At 38.6% G+C, this 16980-nt stretch overlaps 1 protein-coding gene across 1 annotated transcript in view; it reads right to left on the bottom strand.

The window, feature by feature from the left end:
- Positions 1-16980, bottom strand: part of RYR2 (ryanodine receptor 2 (cardiac)) — a 786033-nt gene that overhangs the window by 294170 nt on the left and 474883 nt on the right. The window contains exons 49-51 of the mRNA XM_006872010.1: positions 7671-7840; positions 6368-6588; positions 4230-4320 (exon numbers count right to left, since the gene is read on the bottom strand). Coding sequence (XP_006872072.1) covers positions 4230-4320; positions 6368-6588; positions 7671-7840 — 482 coding nt within the window. The remainder of the gene's footprint in view (positions 1-4229; positions 4321-6367; positions 6589-7670; positions 7841-16980) is intronic.

Genomic DNA, 16980 nt, shown 5'->3' on the forward strand with positions numbered 1-16980 from the left:
TGGTCAACATTCATCCATTTCAGGAGGCAGAATATGATCAAGAACCAATGGTATTGAAGGAAGAAGTCCAAGCTGCACTGAAGGCATTGGCAAATATATAAGAACCCAGGAAGTAAAGGAACAAATGAAATGTTTCAACACACTGATGCAGTACTGGATGCAGTTAGCAGCCTATGCCAAAAAATTTGGAAGACAGATACCTGGCCAACCAACTGGAAAAGATCCATATTTGTGCCCATTCCAAAGAAAGGAGGCCTTACAGAATGCAGAAATTATCAAGCAATATCAGTATCGCACATGAGTAAAATTTTGCTGAAGATAATTCAAAACCAGTTACAACAGTACAATAATACATATTGCTGAGAATGCAAGTTGAATTCAGAAGTTGTTATTGCTAAGTGCCGTTGAGTCGATTCTGAATTACAGCAACCCTGTTTAGGATTTGTGAGGAGCGGTTAATGAGTTTGAACCACTGATCTTGAGATTCATGTGACCTTGCGATCCGGTGCTTATCCTCAAGTGCCATACCAGGATTCGGAAGAGGGCATGGAAAATGGAATAAAACTGTTAACATCAGATGGATCTTGGCTAAAGGTCCAGAATACTAGAAAGATTGCTACCTGTGTGTTTCTGACAATGCAAAGGCATTATGAAGGTCATAACAAACTGCGAATAACACTGAATAGAATGGAAATTTCAGAACACTTAATTGTGCTCAGGTGGAATCTATACATAGACCAAGAGGCAGTCATTCAAACAGAACAAGGGAACACTGACTTTTAAATTCAGGAAAGGTGTGTATCAGTGCTGCATCCCTTCACCATGCATATTCAATCTGTATGCTGACTAAATAATCCAAGAATCTGGCCTAAGTAAAGCAGAATGTGACATCAGGATTGGAAGAAGACCCATTAACAACAAGCAAAATTCAGATGACACACCTTGTTGGCTGAATGTGAATTAGACTTGAAGCTCTTACTGATAAAGATCAAACCATCTTCACTATGGATTACAGTGGATGTAAAGAAAACAAAAACCCTCACTACCTGAAGAATAAATGATATGATATGTGAAGAAAAGATTGACGTTGTCAAGAATTTCATTTTGTTTGAACATTGAATTTCAATGTTCATGGAAGCAGCACTTAATAAGTCAAATGATGTGCTGCATTGGTCAAATCTACCGCCAAAGAGCTCTTTATTAAACTGTTAACGTTGAAAGATGTTAGTTTGAGGACTATGTGGGACCTGACCCAAATCAGTTTCAATTACCTGTTAGCAATAGCTAAGTGCCATCAAGTCAGTTCCAGTTCATAGCGCCCCTGTATAGGATTTCCAAGGAGCAGTTGGTGAGTTTGAACTGCCAACCTTGTGGTTCAAACCGACCTTGCGATCCATTGCTTATCCTACAGTATCACAGCAGGATGTGAAAATTGGACAATGATTAAAGAAGACTGGAGAAGAATTGATGCATTTGAATTATGGTGTTGGTGAAGACTAGTAAAGAATTTTGAAAGTACTAGAAGAACAAACAAATCTGTTCTGGAAAAAGTGCAACCAGAATTCTCCTTTGAAGTCAGGATGGCAAGACTTAGGACATGCTATCAGGAAGGGCCAGTCCCTGGAAATGGGCATTATGCTTAGTGGAGGAGAGGGTTAGTGCAAGAGAGGAAAGCCCCCAATGAGATAGATTGACACGTGGCTGCAACAATGTACTCAAACAGGACAATTGTGTGGCTGGCCCACGACCAGGCAATAGTTTGTTCTGTTTTGCACAGGGTCACTATGAGTTGGAGCTGACTCAAGAACTCTACCAACAACATTTTCAAGATTCATCTACACTTTACTGTGTATCAATATTTCATTTTTATTCCATTGTATGGATAAGCCACATTTTGTTTATCCATTCATCTGCTGATGGAGATTTAGATTGGCTCTACCTTTTGACTATTAACAATGATCCAGATGAGCATTGTTGTTCATATTCATGATTTTATTAATCACTTTCATCATAAAATGACAGGATTAATAACCAGGTAGGCCAGAGGGATCATCAGGTGGTATCGTTAAATATCTGTTGTTGTTAAGTGCCGTTGAGTCAGTTCTGACTCATAGCAATCCTGTATAGGTTTTCAGGGAGCGGCTGGAGGGTTTAAACTGCCAACATTGCGGCTAGCAACCCAGTGCTGATCCTACAGCGCCACACCAAGACTCCAAATGTCTTCAGGGTTCACTAAAATGTGCACTCAAAAAGAAATAAACATCCATGAATATTTTTGCTTCCTCTCTGCTTGTTCTTTATCATCACACTTTATGAATTATCTGAAGACGTGCTTTTCTAAATAACCTTCAAGATGGCCATTCTCAGTTATTCCTGTGCACTGCATTCCTGTGGGGCTTCTGGGTACCTTGCTGTTTTAGGGTTATATTGCTCCTTGCATTTTTCTCTTGTTTATATTTTATCTGCTCAGGACTAAACCAAAAATTCCAGGACAAAGACAAAATCTTTCAATTATTTAGTAGCTTTTCTGCTCATTTGTTTTAAAGCTACATATAAAGCAGTAAATAGTCACAACTGTTAACCAAATTAATAAACTTATCTTTAATAATCAAGTATAACAGTTTGGAAATCTCTTAGTAAGGGGCACTGTAATTAGCATTGAAAACCTGTACACTTGAAATACTCCTTCTGGTTTGGTTTCTATCTCAGTTACAAAACGTTCACATACCACCACCCTGCCTCCCCACTTCCCCTTCAAACACATACACAGTCCCTATCCCCCATATACAATTTAGGCAACTCAAATACTGAAATACTGAAATGTAAAATGCTTGGATTAACATGAAAATATCACTAATGTAAAGGAACTTTGCTATATAAAGAATGCTGTTGTTAATTGCCTTTGAGTCAGTTCCAACTCACAAGTGTTTCTGAGAAGTGGCTGGTGAGTTCCAACGGCCGACCTTATGGTCCAGTGCATTATCTTGTAGCGCCACACATATTGCATCTTGTTCAGGTTATCTTCCAATTAGTTTGTATAAATACAATTTTGCATAACCAGGGCTATATTGTTGTTATGTGCCACGGAGTCGGTTCCGACTCATAGCGACCCTCTACAGGGTTTCCGAGGCTGTAAATCTTTACGGGAGCAGAACGCCTCATCTTTCTCCCAGGGAACAGCTGGTAGTTTTGAATTGCTGAACTTGAGGTTCGCAGCCTGATTCGTAACCACTACGCTACCAGACTGAAAATAATAAAAATGGGTTGTTGTTTTGTTTTGGTAAGGATATTGCTTATTTTTAAAATGTACTACATCATTTTTTATTTATCATACAAAGTCTATTTTCATAGAAAAAGATGATTCTTGCTAATTATCTAAGAATGCTGAGTTTAACAGAGCTCAAACAACAGACTCCTCCTTTTACATCTCCCGCCCTTCGTCAATACCATTGTTAGCAGAGAGTTAAAGCATGGGAAAGACACCCACGGAGTACGGTGTAGGGAAAGTGCTGTACTGCTAACTGTTAGCTCAGCAGTTCACGTTCACCAGCCACTCCTCTGAAGCCCTATTCAAGGTGCTATGAGTGGAACCAACTCCAGGACACGCTTAACAACAACAGATGGTCTGCAGAGGGGTCATGGAGCGAGTCTACCAGTTCACCATACAGCCTTGATGCAGGGAACATTCTAACCTGGATTAGGGGAGGAGAGCGGGAAGGGCAGAGAAGGACAATATGCCCAAGTCAGTAAAACAGTCTGGGGTGTGATCTGTCACCATTTGACCAGAAAAGCAGGATGGACAAAATGTCAGGGGCTTTCTCAAATACACCGGGACAATCTCTTACTTCAGACATAGAAAGAGTTCTTATTCTTGGTTCCTATACAATGGAATTTGGAAACTGCCATTGATTACCAATTTAGAAACCATGGTTCCTGAGGCCTATCTTGGTCCCTTGAAGTTGTTATGATATTTCATTTGTTCAACAGAAGACTACCTTGGTTCATCTTTCCTTTGTGATCCACTTGGAAATTAATCCTAGCTTTCCTTGCTTACTTAAGTGTTTATTCTTGGCAAATGTGCACATTTCTATAATGTTTCTATTTAACAACTGGAAGAACTATGGAGCATGGGTGATGAAACACGATGTATCTAAGAGGTCCAGGTACCGCAGCAGGTAAGAAAGCCGGAGGAAGCAGGGATCTCACACGTCGGCACCCTCGGCACGTACCTTAAGGGGCATCTTTGCGTGTTCGTTTAGTAATGGGACATCAAACACGAATCTTCGGAGTAAGTGCTGCATCATGGAAGGTCTCAACTGGCTGTTGGAAGAAAGCCAATTTACTAATAAGGAGGACTAGGTCTAAGTCAAGTAGATAACTCATTAGACTAAGTTATGTCAGCTACTGCTTCTTTCATCCCTAACCACTCACAGCTGCACATAAACATCATTTGGAAAGCACGTACCCTCACTTCATTAATTCTAGAAAATGCTTTTCTCCCTCAGAGGTCTTGAGTTACTGAATCAGAAACAGGAAGAAGAAGGTATGTAGGAGCAGAAAGGTGGAGGTGGGAGAAGAATGAATAAATAAATGAAGGCTGTGACAGTCATTTTGCCAGAAGAGGAAGAAAAAGAATGCTGAAACATAATGAACAGCTGCTAAGGCTGGTCTGAACAGCAAGGTCGGTGGTTCAAATCCACCAGCCGCTCCTTGGAAACCCTATTACAGGGTGGATATGGGTCAGAACTGCCTCGACGGCACTTAACAACAACATATCAGAAACTGCTGAGCACTGTACTTCATTTACCCTGTGAAATACGTATTATTGCTTCCATTTTACAGATCTTTAGGGTCAGGAAAAATACATTAGCAATCTGAGGACAAATCAGTAGTGAGGTACTCAAACATAATCTATGTAACTCAAGAATACATACTACTTGTCTGTCCTGCCCACTTGGGTTTTTATTCTCCCTTCTCTGCCCAATTATTTCTTTGAAAAATGAGGTTCAAATTTTAGGATCACAACTTGTTTGAAAACATATACCCTTTAGCATGAAGCTAAAACTCACTACTTATAAATCTCATTCTGACCAAAGAGTAATACAAATATAAAGTAGCCATACACTGAATTCTAGCTACGTATAAATAATTATTTTATTAAAGCCAGTTTTCAATTATTCATGTAAGAGAGCTATGAGAGATTGTCTTCAATATGTATTCTCTATGAGAGGTCTTCTTGGTGTCTGCTTATATTAAACACAGACACATTGTCTGTTCTTTTCTATGAGCCTCCTCATTCCCTCCCTTCACACACAAACACTGGCTGCTGTCACACACACTTGACACATTTGTTGTTTTAGCTTCCCTCTAGCTTAGGGTAGTCTCTATTTCCAGGAAAACCAATACTTTTGTGCACTGATATATGTGTAGGCCTAAAACAGAATGAGTCCAACTCTTTAGAATGGGAGAGGGTATCAGTATACCTCATCTGAGTCAGTTTGACTTGTCAGCTTTCAGAAATTCTGAGTAACCCCTTCACAAGCCCATTACTGCTAAAGTACTGAACTGTAATCTACTTGACTAACCAGGATTCTAAACAACCTTTAGTTAAACCAGGCTCCTGGAAACAGGAAGCAGGTAACCAGGGAGATAGAGTTAATGGAGGTCACTTCTCATTTCTTTCAAAACAATGATGCTTTCATAGGAAAGCTAACGAGGTCCTGGCTTTCAGGACAGAAGGACTCATTCAGCCTAGTCACTACCACACAAGTAATACCAAGATGACAATATTAATGACAAAATGATATCTTTTTATCTTTACATTTAATAATTTTCCCTTTTGTCTATCCCGTCTTGAAGGTGAATTAAAACATTATCACACAGAGAACAAGGGGAAGAATATATCATTCATACACAAAGGTGATCAGAGAGTCCTAGTGTAGTGCTGAAGGACAAACACTGGACTACTAACCACAGAATTGGTGGTTCAAACCCAGCAGCCCCTCCTAGGAAACCTTAAACAGGGTTGCTATAAAAACCGAGTTGATGGCACCTAACAACAACAACGAGGTGACCAAGGACCTGTTCAATCATTCCACCACCAACATCCAGAATAGCATACTATCCTTAGGCCGACAGTGAGTCTAGTGCTAGAGACCCTGCAGAGGTATGGGTGTGACCACGAGCAAGAGAGCGCAGATTAGACTCAGACCTCAGTACAGGGGAGTCCCTAAAAGAGAAGAAACTGGATGAATTAAGTTTGAGTACAGAAACGTTCTCTAAAATTCGTACCAATTCATTAAAGGCCAGTGTAATTCCTTTTTCTTAAAGAAGAAGAAACTGGGTGTAGAGTGTGAAGCCCACTTACCCACAAATGGAGAGTAAACACACTTCTATGGAGTCACGTTGAGCTTTGGTAAGTGAGCAGCCCTTAGAGAGTCTGTACACAGTGTGGAGTAAGGAGTCAATGAGGGAAGCGTGGTGCTCCGTGCCCGCAAAAAGGGGAGCACATCTTGTCAACAAAGGCAAGACTGCAGTGCACAGGTAGCGATTGAGGGCCAAGGCCATGTCTGTAGCACTCAGAGCAGCCTACAAAAGGAACCAAGAGCAAAAAGTTGCTTGGGTTAAGCCGCAGACAACTTTGAACAGGAACATGGAACTAACATGCAATTTCAATGTCTAAGTAGAAAATGACATGAATATGAAAAATGGAAACATAATGCTCAGTCATGTCTTTAAATGTAGACCCTATAATCTTTGGCTCCTAAATACAATGAACTTTCCATTTTTCATATATATGGAAAAATGAACAAATGATTCTCTCTCAGATTCTTCAAAAAGCCTATGAGGTTAAGATTAGATAATAAAATATCACAGGTATGAGCAATGAAAGATGCTAGTGATATTAAAGTGTGTGGGTATTTCTCTTTAGCAGGGGAAGAACGAGAGAACAAAAAACTTATCTGTCAAATCAATTTCATGCTACAAATTCTTCCTGAATTCTATTTTTCATATCATGTGTAGTTCAGCTTACATCCATGGGAATCAATCATCAAAGGTGCTACTACACTGTCATATACACTAGTTGAGGCTATGAGTTTCATTTGAAAGCATCTAACCAAGAAAAGGAGTGTAATGGCTCTGCAGTGTAAAAACCAGACTGCTAACCACAGGGTTGACAGTTCAAGCCCAACCAGCTGCTCTACAGCAGAACTATGAAACTTTCTGCTCTGAGAAGGTTTTATAGCCATGGAAACCCTATACAGGGTCCCTATGAGTCAAGACTGACTTGACAGTACTTAACAACAACAAGAATCACACTGTTTCAGAAAGCTGGGTATTTATAATGATGGGAGAGGCTCATCTGTGTGAGTCACTTCACATGCAGGATGGAGTTTAAACTCTCTGCTCCCTACCACGTAACAGCACCAGGAGAAAGCTGCCATTAACGTGACTCAACAGTGTCCATTCAACCTTCTCAATAATTACATTTCTGAGGCTGTCAATTTCTCCCACTATTTAGTGAATTTGTGAGGATGTGATCTGTTTTCTTTTCTCTGAAAACATACTAAGTATTCAGTATGTTTGTTGATAAAGGCATGAATGGCTAGATCTATGAAGCACTAGGCCAAAGAGTCTAAACTAAGGGACTAAATTATTCAAAGCATTACCGTATCTAAAGAGGCAGCAGCACGGAGATCTGGCAGAAAGCCAACCTCAAGCAGATGGAGGAGGAAATCTTGAACCTCAATCCCATAGACCCTGTCAAGGAACAAAACCATGGCTGCCTTGTGATCTGGGCAAAACCCTGCAGACATGTCAGGCTCCACCACATTCCCATCTAAAAGAAAGAAAGCAATATTTTGGTATTAAAGGCCAGGCCATCAGTGAGCTCAGATTACAAAATCGTTTTTTTTCCATTCATTTCATTTTAAAAATTGAGTTGTCAATGGAATTCTATTCTAGTCTTCCTACTATCCACAAACAGGTTCTGAGAGTGGGCTGTAAAAAAAAAAAAAGGCAGTGCAATTTAAATCTACAGTCAATGAAAATGCTATTTGATCATCTATCTGTTACTTGAATATATGCTAAGAACAGACCATTTTACTAGATGTGGAGAAGGAAACAAACATATCTAAAATCTACATAAAAAGCTAAGATGTAAAGGAAGGATTCTTAATCTTTTCCATATTCTAAACATCAATAATTCTTACACACCCTCATCTGAAGATGATGTGGACACTGCCTGGTCCTGGGCCATCCTCACAAGGGTTGACACACTGGAGCCCATTGGAGTCCTGGTGTGGCACTGTGGGTTAATACGCTATACTGCAAACCGTTTGTACTGCAAGATCGGCAGTTCAAGCTCACCAGCTGCTCCTAGGAAACTCTATACAGGGTCGCTATGGGTAGGAACTGACTCGACGGCACTTAACAACAACAACATAACTACCATGGTTAACTGTGTGTGTCAACTGGCTAGGCGGTGGTACCCAGTTGTGTCAAAAAGTGGACTAGATGCTTTATGTGAACTAGATAAACCTGATGAAATTAATTGGCCCTAAGTAAAACAGAATACCCTTCATACACGGGTGGGCCTTATTCAGTCAGTTGAAGATCTTAAGAACGAAGACTGAATTTTCCTTAGGGTACATTCTGCTTACTATTCACAAATAAACATCTTGCCAGAACTCCCTTATTCTTCACTCTTTCTGTCTTCTAACACAAGAATGCAGAAATCTCCAGCCTATTGCCTGACCTACAGAGCTTCACAATTTGCCAGCCTCCAACAATTGTGTGAGCCAATTCCTTCAAATAAATCTATATTTCTATACTCATTCTGAATATATTTCTATACTCATTATGTTTCACAAAGAACCCTAAGGCAGTGATTTTAAATATAATATGTTTAATTAATCATCAAGGCATTTAACAATATATTTTAAAGTAATATTTTCTATCAACAGTCGATACTTCACACCTATATAAATTTGTGAACACCTAAGACTAACTCTATAGCTTCATAAATTGGTGACATCTGATACAAGATATGATGGAATTATATGTTAATGCAAAAGTCAGCAGTTCAAATCCCGAAGCCGCTCCAAAAGGGAAAGATGAGGTTTCCTGGTCCTGTAAAGATTACAGCCTCAGAAACCCTATGCAGGGTTGCTATGAGTCAGAACCAACCTGATGGCAGTGAGTTTTCTTTTGCCTTCTGTGCTATATAAGTAAAACTTAAAATGTATCATGACATTCTACAAATAAAATAGAATATTTAATATTAATGGGATGTTGAAGAAATAACACCTTAGTGAAAGATGACATGTGATTCTAATCATCTTGAAAGAATAAAGTAACTACTTTCTGCTTTTATTTACTGTCAATGAATATATACATATAGACAGACAGAAATTAATATTTGAATATTGAAAATAAAACCATAACATACCAGTGGCTCAGAGGAAATAAGACTAAAGGTATCAGTTTGACTAACACTTCCGTTCCTTATGAAGCTAAAGAATAGTTTTTTCTGCTTCTACTGTTGTCATGAGCTGATTTCCAAGCACTAAAGATGGGATCGCCTGCCATTCTCTGTAACGGAAGCATTTCAATCGCCAGTCTCATAGTCACTACAAAGTAGGTATCACTAGTCTCATTAAATAGACAATAAACATTGAACTTTAGATAAATTAACTAATTTGTTCAAAGTCACACACCTAATAAGTGGGAAAGTTGGATTCAATCCAACAAAAGTTAGGTTCACGGACATCATACATGAATGAAGAAAAAGGATACTTAAAAGACTGAAATGAGCAAAACAGTGCCCAGAGAACTGCACTTACAATTCTAGTCTGTATTATATCAACCAAGAGACAGATGGTGAGTGCCTGAGGACACACCTACATAGTCATTGGCTAAATATAAATACAATGATATCACATTGACTGAGAAAGCAGACAATTTCATCTTATACGACTGAAACAGGACAGAATGCTTCAAACAAGTGGTGAAAATTCAGAATCAGAAAATAAAATACCAGAAATGGTATCAGAACTACTTGATAGGGAATTACGGAAAAAAAAAAAAAAGATATGCAAGGAACTCTGGTAGCGTAGTGGTTACGAATCGGGCTGTGAGCCGCAAGGTCAGCAGTTCGAAACTACCAGCGGGTCCGTGGGAGAAAGATGAGGCAGTCTGCTCCCGTGAAGATTTACAGCCTCGGAAACCCTGTGTAGGGTCGCTATGAGTCGGAACCGACTCCATGGCACTTAACAACAACAACAAGTACCTTCAAAAGATTGAGAAGACAGATCATGAAAACTGCAGATGGAATTACAAGAACAAACTGACACAATAAATGAAAAACTGAAAGTGATATTAAAACCAGCAATTGGAACATTAATACTAAGACTTCAGAAATAGATAATATATCAAAAGGGTAAATAATTAAAACTGAATAAATGGAAAGACTAGTGAATTTGAGACAAATGTTTCAATATATATCTGGTAGAAGAATGATCAGAAATAACAACAACATACAAAAACATTTCAAAGAAAGCTTGTGATATGTTTGAGACACTTTCAAGAGGAATAACTTCAGTATGACTGGAATTCCAGAACAAGAAGAGACAAAAAGAAGGTCATAGTGAAAACTATTGAAGACTTGCTGGAAGAAAATTTCCTAACATTGTAAAAGATGAAAATATATCTACTCAAGAAGTTGAAGAAACTCCAAACAGGATAGACTCCAAAAGAAAATTTCCAAGGCATATTAAAAGTAAACTTTTGAAAAACTAAAGACAAGGAAAGAATCCTGAGAGATCAGCTCTGGGAAAATTGAAAAGTTATCTGCAAAGGAGAACTTATAAGATTAATAATACCTCAGCAGAAACCATGCAGGCAATAAGCATTAGGATGACATATACAAAACTCCAAAAGAATTAAAAATTGCCAGTAAAGAATCATATATCCAGCAAAATTGTCTTTCAAATATGATAGAGAAATAAGGGAATTACCAGATAAACAGAAATTAAAAGAATTTGCAAAAACAGAAGCACCTTACACAAAATAGAAAGGGAGTTCCTTGGACAGAGAACACACACCGTCAAACAACAACCTGACATTAACACGAATGACAATTATCACCCAGAACTAAATCCAAATATGTTGTTGTTGAGTGCCGAGTAGGTTCTGACTCTTTGGTTGTTATTATTATGTGACATCAAGTCGGTACCGACTCATAACGACCCTCTACACAACATAATGAAACACTGTCCAGTCCTGCGCCAACCTCACAACCGTTTCTAAGCTTGAGCATATTGCTGGTATCGCTGCACCAATCCATCTTGTTGGGGGTCTTCCTCTTTTTCACTGATCCTCCGCTTTGCCACGCATTATGTCTTTCTCCAGGGACTGGTCCCTCCTGATAATATGTCTAAAGTATGAGAGACGACGTCTTGCCACCCTGCTTCTATGGAGCATTCTGGTGGTACTTCTTCCAACACTGATTGGTTTGTTCTTTTTGTCAGTGCATGGCACTTTTAATAATCTCCTCCAACACCATTACTCAAATGCATCAATTTGTCTACATTCTTCCTTAGTCGCTGTCCAACTTTCACATGCATATGAGGTTATCAAAAATACCATGGCTTGGATCAGTCCTCAAACTGATATCTTTGCTCTTCAACAGTTTAAAGAGGTCTTGTGCAGCAGATTTACCTAATGCAATACGTCATTTGATTCTTGACTGTTGCTTCCATGAGTGTTGAAGGTTGATCCAAACAAAATGGCGACTTTGACAACATCAATCCTGTCTCCATTTATATGGATGTTATTTACTGGTCCAGTGGTGAGGATTTTGGTTTTCTTTACATTGATTTGCAACCCATACTCATGAGTGTGGTCTTTGATCATCATCAGTAAGTATTTTAAATCCTCTTCACTTTCAACAAGAAGGCTGTTAATGAGTCTTCCTGAAATCCTGATGCCACATTTTTCTTCATACAGTCCATTTCAGATTATTTGCTCAGCATACAGACTGGATAAGTATGGTGAAGAAATACAACTCTGTCACACAACTTTCCAAATTTTAAGCCATTCAGGGTTCTCATGGAACAAGTGCCTCTTGGTCTATGTAGAGGTTCCTCATGAGCAGAGTTAAGTGTTCCAGAATACTCATTCTGCACAATGGTGTCCATAGCTTGTCATGATGCACACAATAGAAAGTCTCTGCGTAGTCAATAAAGCACAGGTAAACATCTTTCTGGTATTCTCTGCTTTCAGCCAAGATCTATCTTATATCAGCAATGATATCCCTCGTTCCACGTCCTGCTCTGAATCCAGCTTGAATCTCTGGCAGTCTTTTTGACTTACCATTAGCAAAATTTTACTTACATATAATAGTAATATGATTCTGCATTTATTTCTATATTTTGTTTGGACTGGGCACAACTACGGATATTTTCCAATCGGTTGGCCAGGTAGCTATCTTCCAGATGTCTTGGCAAAGATAAGAGAGTGTTTCCAGTGCTGCAATTTATTAAAATATTTCAATTTGTATATCATAAATTCCTGGAGCCTTGTTCTTTGTTAATGCCTTCAATGCTCCTTGGATTTCGACTTTCAGTATCATTGTCTATTGATCATATGCTAGCTCTTGAAATGGGTTAACATCACTATTTCTTTTTGGTACAATGACTGTGCATTCCTTCCAACTTCTTTTGATATTTTCTGCATCATTCAATATAATTTTCCCATAGAACCCTTCAATGTTGCAAGGGGAGGCTTGAGCTTTTTCTTTAGTTCCCTCAACTTGAAAAATGCTGAGTGTGTTCTTCCCTTCTGGTTTTCTAACTTCAGGTCTCTGCACATTTCATTATAGTATTTGACTCTGTGTTCTCAAACTTTCCTTTGAAACTTTCTATTCAGCTCTTTCATCTTCTCATTTATTTGACTTGCTTTAGTATCTCACTGGAGAGGAAGTTTCAGAGTCTCTTCTGATATTCATTTTGGTCTTTTCCTTCTTTTTTCCCTTTTCATGATGTTTTGCTAGCATATTTTGAGTGCCTTCCAATCTGAGGGACTCATTTTTTAGCCCTACATCTGACAATATCCTGGTACTCTTCATCGTGCTTACTGGACTATACTGGACTGCTAAACTAAAGGTAAGAGGTTCAAATCCAGCAACCACTCCTCAGAAACCCTATGTAGAGTCACTATGATGCAGAAACACCACTCATCTGTCAGTTTGTCGTACTGTGGTGGCTTGTGTGTTGCTGTGATTCTGCGAGATCTGCCACCAATACTTTACATACCAGCAGGGTCATTCATGGGAGATGGGTTTCAGCTGTGCTTCCAGACTACAACTAGGAAGAAGGAGAGGCTGACTACTTCTGAATATTTAGTCATTGCAAACCTTATGAATAGTGGATAAACACTGTCAGATAGCACCAGAATATTGATAGTGACCCTGCTGGTATTTACAGTATCGGTGGCAGAGCTTTCAGAATCACAGCAACACAAAAGCCACCACAATACAACAAACTGACAGATGAGTGGTGGTTCTGAGTCATAGTGACTCTACATAGGGTTTCTGAGGAGTAGTTGCTGGATTACACACTCTGAGCTTTCATTTAGCAGTCCAGTGCTTATCCTACAGTGCCAAACCGAATTTTGACTGAAACACAAAAGCATTCAAAGTAAAGCAAACCTACAAGACTCAAAATAGGGAACCAGCTGTTATCAGTTTGCAACAACAATAAAAAACTTCATAAAGTAAAAAGAGGAAATAATTTAGTAATTACAAAACTTTGAAATGAAGAGGAAATAAAATAGATTTCAAGAAAATAAATAAATAAATAAACCTAATCTATAGCTTGATTAAGCCTTACTCCTAACCCTAACACTAGCCTGATCCTTAACCTAAACATTAAAAGAAGTTCTAGGCCTAGCCTAAATGTAGCCCAAGTCCTAGCCTTAAAACTTCTCACTCGTATCCCCTCGGCCAAAAGAGAAAAAAAAAAAAAAATCACAATGGATGTCAGCAGAAACTTTGACACTTGTTCTTGAAGTGAAATAGCTAAAGCAGAAAGAGGAAATAATGAAATAAAAGACCTGAACAGAAAATTTCAAAGAATAGCTTGAGAAGGTTAAAAACAAACAACAACAAAAAAAACACACCAAAAACTAAAAAACTTACAGTAAAATGTGCAAAGATCCAGAGTTAGAAAACCTAAAGAAGAACCCATATAACATTTCTCAAGCTGAAGCTGAAAGAATTGAAGGAAACAGTCAAGCCTTGACTTTTAGTACTGAAAATGTTATGGGCAAAATACTAAATAAAACAGGAAGCATCAAAATTAGAAATACTACACAGAGTTGCTATAGCAAAAAGATTTAGCATTCATTCATTTCAGGAGGTTCCATATGATCAAGAACTGATCAATGAAGAAGACCAAGATGTACTAAAGGCACTGGAAAAACCAGGGCTCCAGGGATTATGGAAGTTGAGATGGTTCAACAATCAGATGCAATTCTAGAAGCACTCACTTGTTTATGTCAGGAAATTTGGTAAGACAGCAACCTGGTCAATGAAATAGAAAAGATCCATATTCTAAAGCAAGATGATACAATGGAATTAGGAAATCATCTAATGATATCATATGCAAGCAAAATTACCATGAAGGTAATTCAAAAATGGTTGCAGCAGTGCTTCGAAAGGGAACTGCCAGAAATTCAGGCTGCATTCAGAAGAGGATATGTAATGTCAGATGGATCTTGGCTGAGAATATCAGAAATAAGTTAACCTGTGTTTTATTGATTATGAAAAAAATCTGACTCTGTGGATTAAAGCAAATTATGGATAATACTGAGAAGAATGTGGATTTCACAACAATTAATTGTGCTCATGACAATAAACAAACCTAGAGGCAGATGCTTGAACAGAACAGAACAGACATTTAAAATCAGGAAAGGTGTGTGTGTATCAGGACTGTATGTTTCCATCCTACTTATTCAATATGTATGCTGGAAAAATAATCCAAGAAACTGGACTATATGCAGAAAAACATGGCATGGACTGGAGGAAGACTCATTAAAAACCAGCAGTATGCAGATGATACAACCTTGCTTGCTGCCAGTGAAAAGGACTTGAAGCATTTATTCTGTACATCAAAGACTACTGTCTTCAGTACACCCCAATATAAAAATACAAAAATCCTCACAACTAGACCAATGAATAACATCTGTTTATGATAAACAGATGAAAGACTAAAGTTGTCAAGATTCATTTACATAGATCCATAATCACCACCCATGGAAACTACAGCTAAGAAATCAAAGTTAGGAAAACAAACAAGATGGCGGAAAGGGCGGAAGTGCAGTGAGGAGCACAGTCAGCAAAAACACAGAATCCCGGACCAAGTAGGCTCAGGGCATGGCGTTGGAACTCTGAACCACATATAAAGGAATATTTAGAAGGTTGGAAGGCTTACAGCTGGGGGAAATTGTAGCAGAAGCAAGAAATCCATTGCTTTCTAATTCAAGACACTCAGCTGCTCCCAGAGCCACTATCTTGGGAGAGACCAAAGGGGGGAAGGATCAGAGAAGCCACGGACACCTGACAGAACCATGGAGATAAAGGTGTGGACATTCTTTTTGTTGTTGTTATGTGTTCATTGGTCTCTCACTGGCAGTGAACCTCCATTCTGTTGACTAGAGGGGGTGCCTGAGCGAATGAACACAATACCCCCACCGCTGAGGGTTCTACTATGCATGCAGATCTCCTCAAAATTTAAAATGAGAGTTCCCACTTAAAACCAAACAACCACAGCTGACCCTGAATTGTTTATAACTAGAAAAAAGGTCTGAATGGGGATTATGGAGCAGGAGAGGCACACTAAAAAGGAAATAGGCTGAAAATTAAATCCTGAGTTACATCACAACGACCAAAAATGGCATCTTTAAATTTCTCAGGAAGAAGAGTGAAAAGGAAAACCCATTTCCTTATCACATCTACCTGGAGGAAATCAGAAAGGATAAAAAATATCAACATACACACTCATCTAAGTATTAAGGCCACAGATAACTCCTAAATATGCCCCCAAAACAGAAACAGATGACCATATTCATAAACGAGATAAAGTGGCTGAGGCAAATAAGCTGGAAGTAGACATACACTCCATACTGGAAGATGGGCAGGTTTTGGAAATGCCAGAGAAGGCATTCAGAGAAATGATCATAAAATGCATCAAAACACTATACAATGCAGTTGAGAAAAATAAGGAAGAAGTCATGAAAGCACTACAGGAACAATCAAATAAGATAGATACAGCATTGGAAACAATTCAAAACCAAAAGAAAGAGGTCCAAATGATTAATATTAGACTATCAGAAATGGACAATACAATGAAAGGGCAAAGGAGTAGAAATGAAGAGATAGAAGCCAGAACTATTGAGCTAGAAGATAAATCTCTCAACACTACTAAGATAGAAGAACAAGAACAAAAAAAGATTTAAAAAATCTGAAGAAGGCCTAAGATTCATGTTGGACAATATGAAGAGGAATAACTTAAGAATTATCAGCATTCTGGAACAGGAAGAATCACACAAGTCCACAGAGGAGATAGTTGAAGAGCTTCTGGAAGAAAATTTTCCTAACATCCTGAAAAGTGAAAAGATAAGCAATCAAGAAGCTCATCGAACACCAGGAAAGATAGACCCTAAAAGACAATCACCAAAGATATATAATAATCAAACTCTCCAAAATCAAAGATAAGGACAGAATCCTGAAAGCAGCTAGGGAAAAGAGACGTGTAACATACAAAGGCAAGCAAATCAGATTACGCTTGGATCTCTCAACAGAGACCATGCAGCCAAGAAGGTAATGGGGAGACATATATAAAACCCTGAAAGAAAAAAACTGCCACCCAAGAATTCTCTACCCAGCAAATCTGTCAATCAAATATGATGGTGTAATCA

The sequence above is a fragment of the Chrysochloris asiatica genome, unplaced genomic scaffold, assembly GCF_000296735.1.
Source record: "Chrysochloris asiatica unplaced genomic scaffold, ChrAsi1.0 scaffold00179, whole genome shotgun sequence".
Classification (NCBI taxonomy): domain Eukaryota; kingdom Metazoa; phylum Chordata; class Mammalia; order Afrosoricida; family Chrysochloridae; genus Chrysochloris; species Chrysochloris asiatica.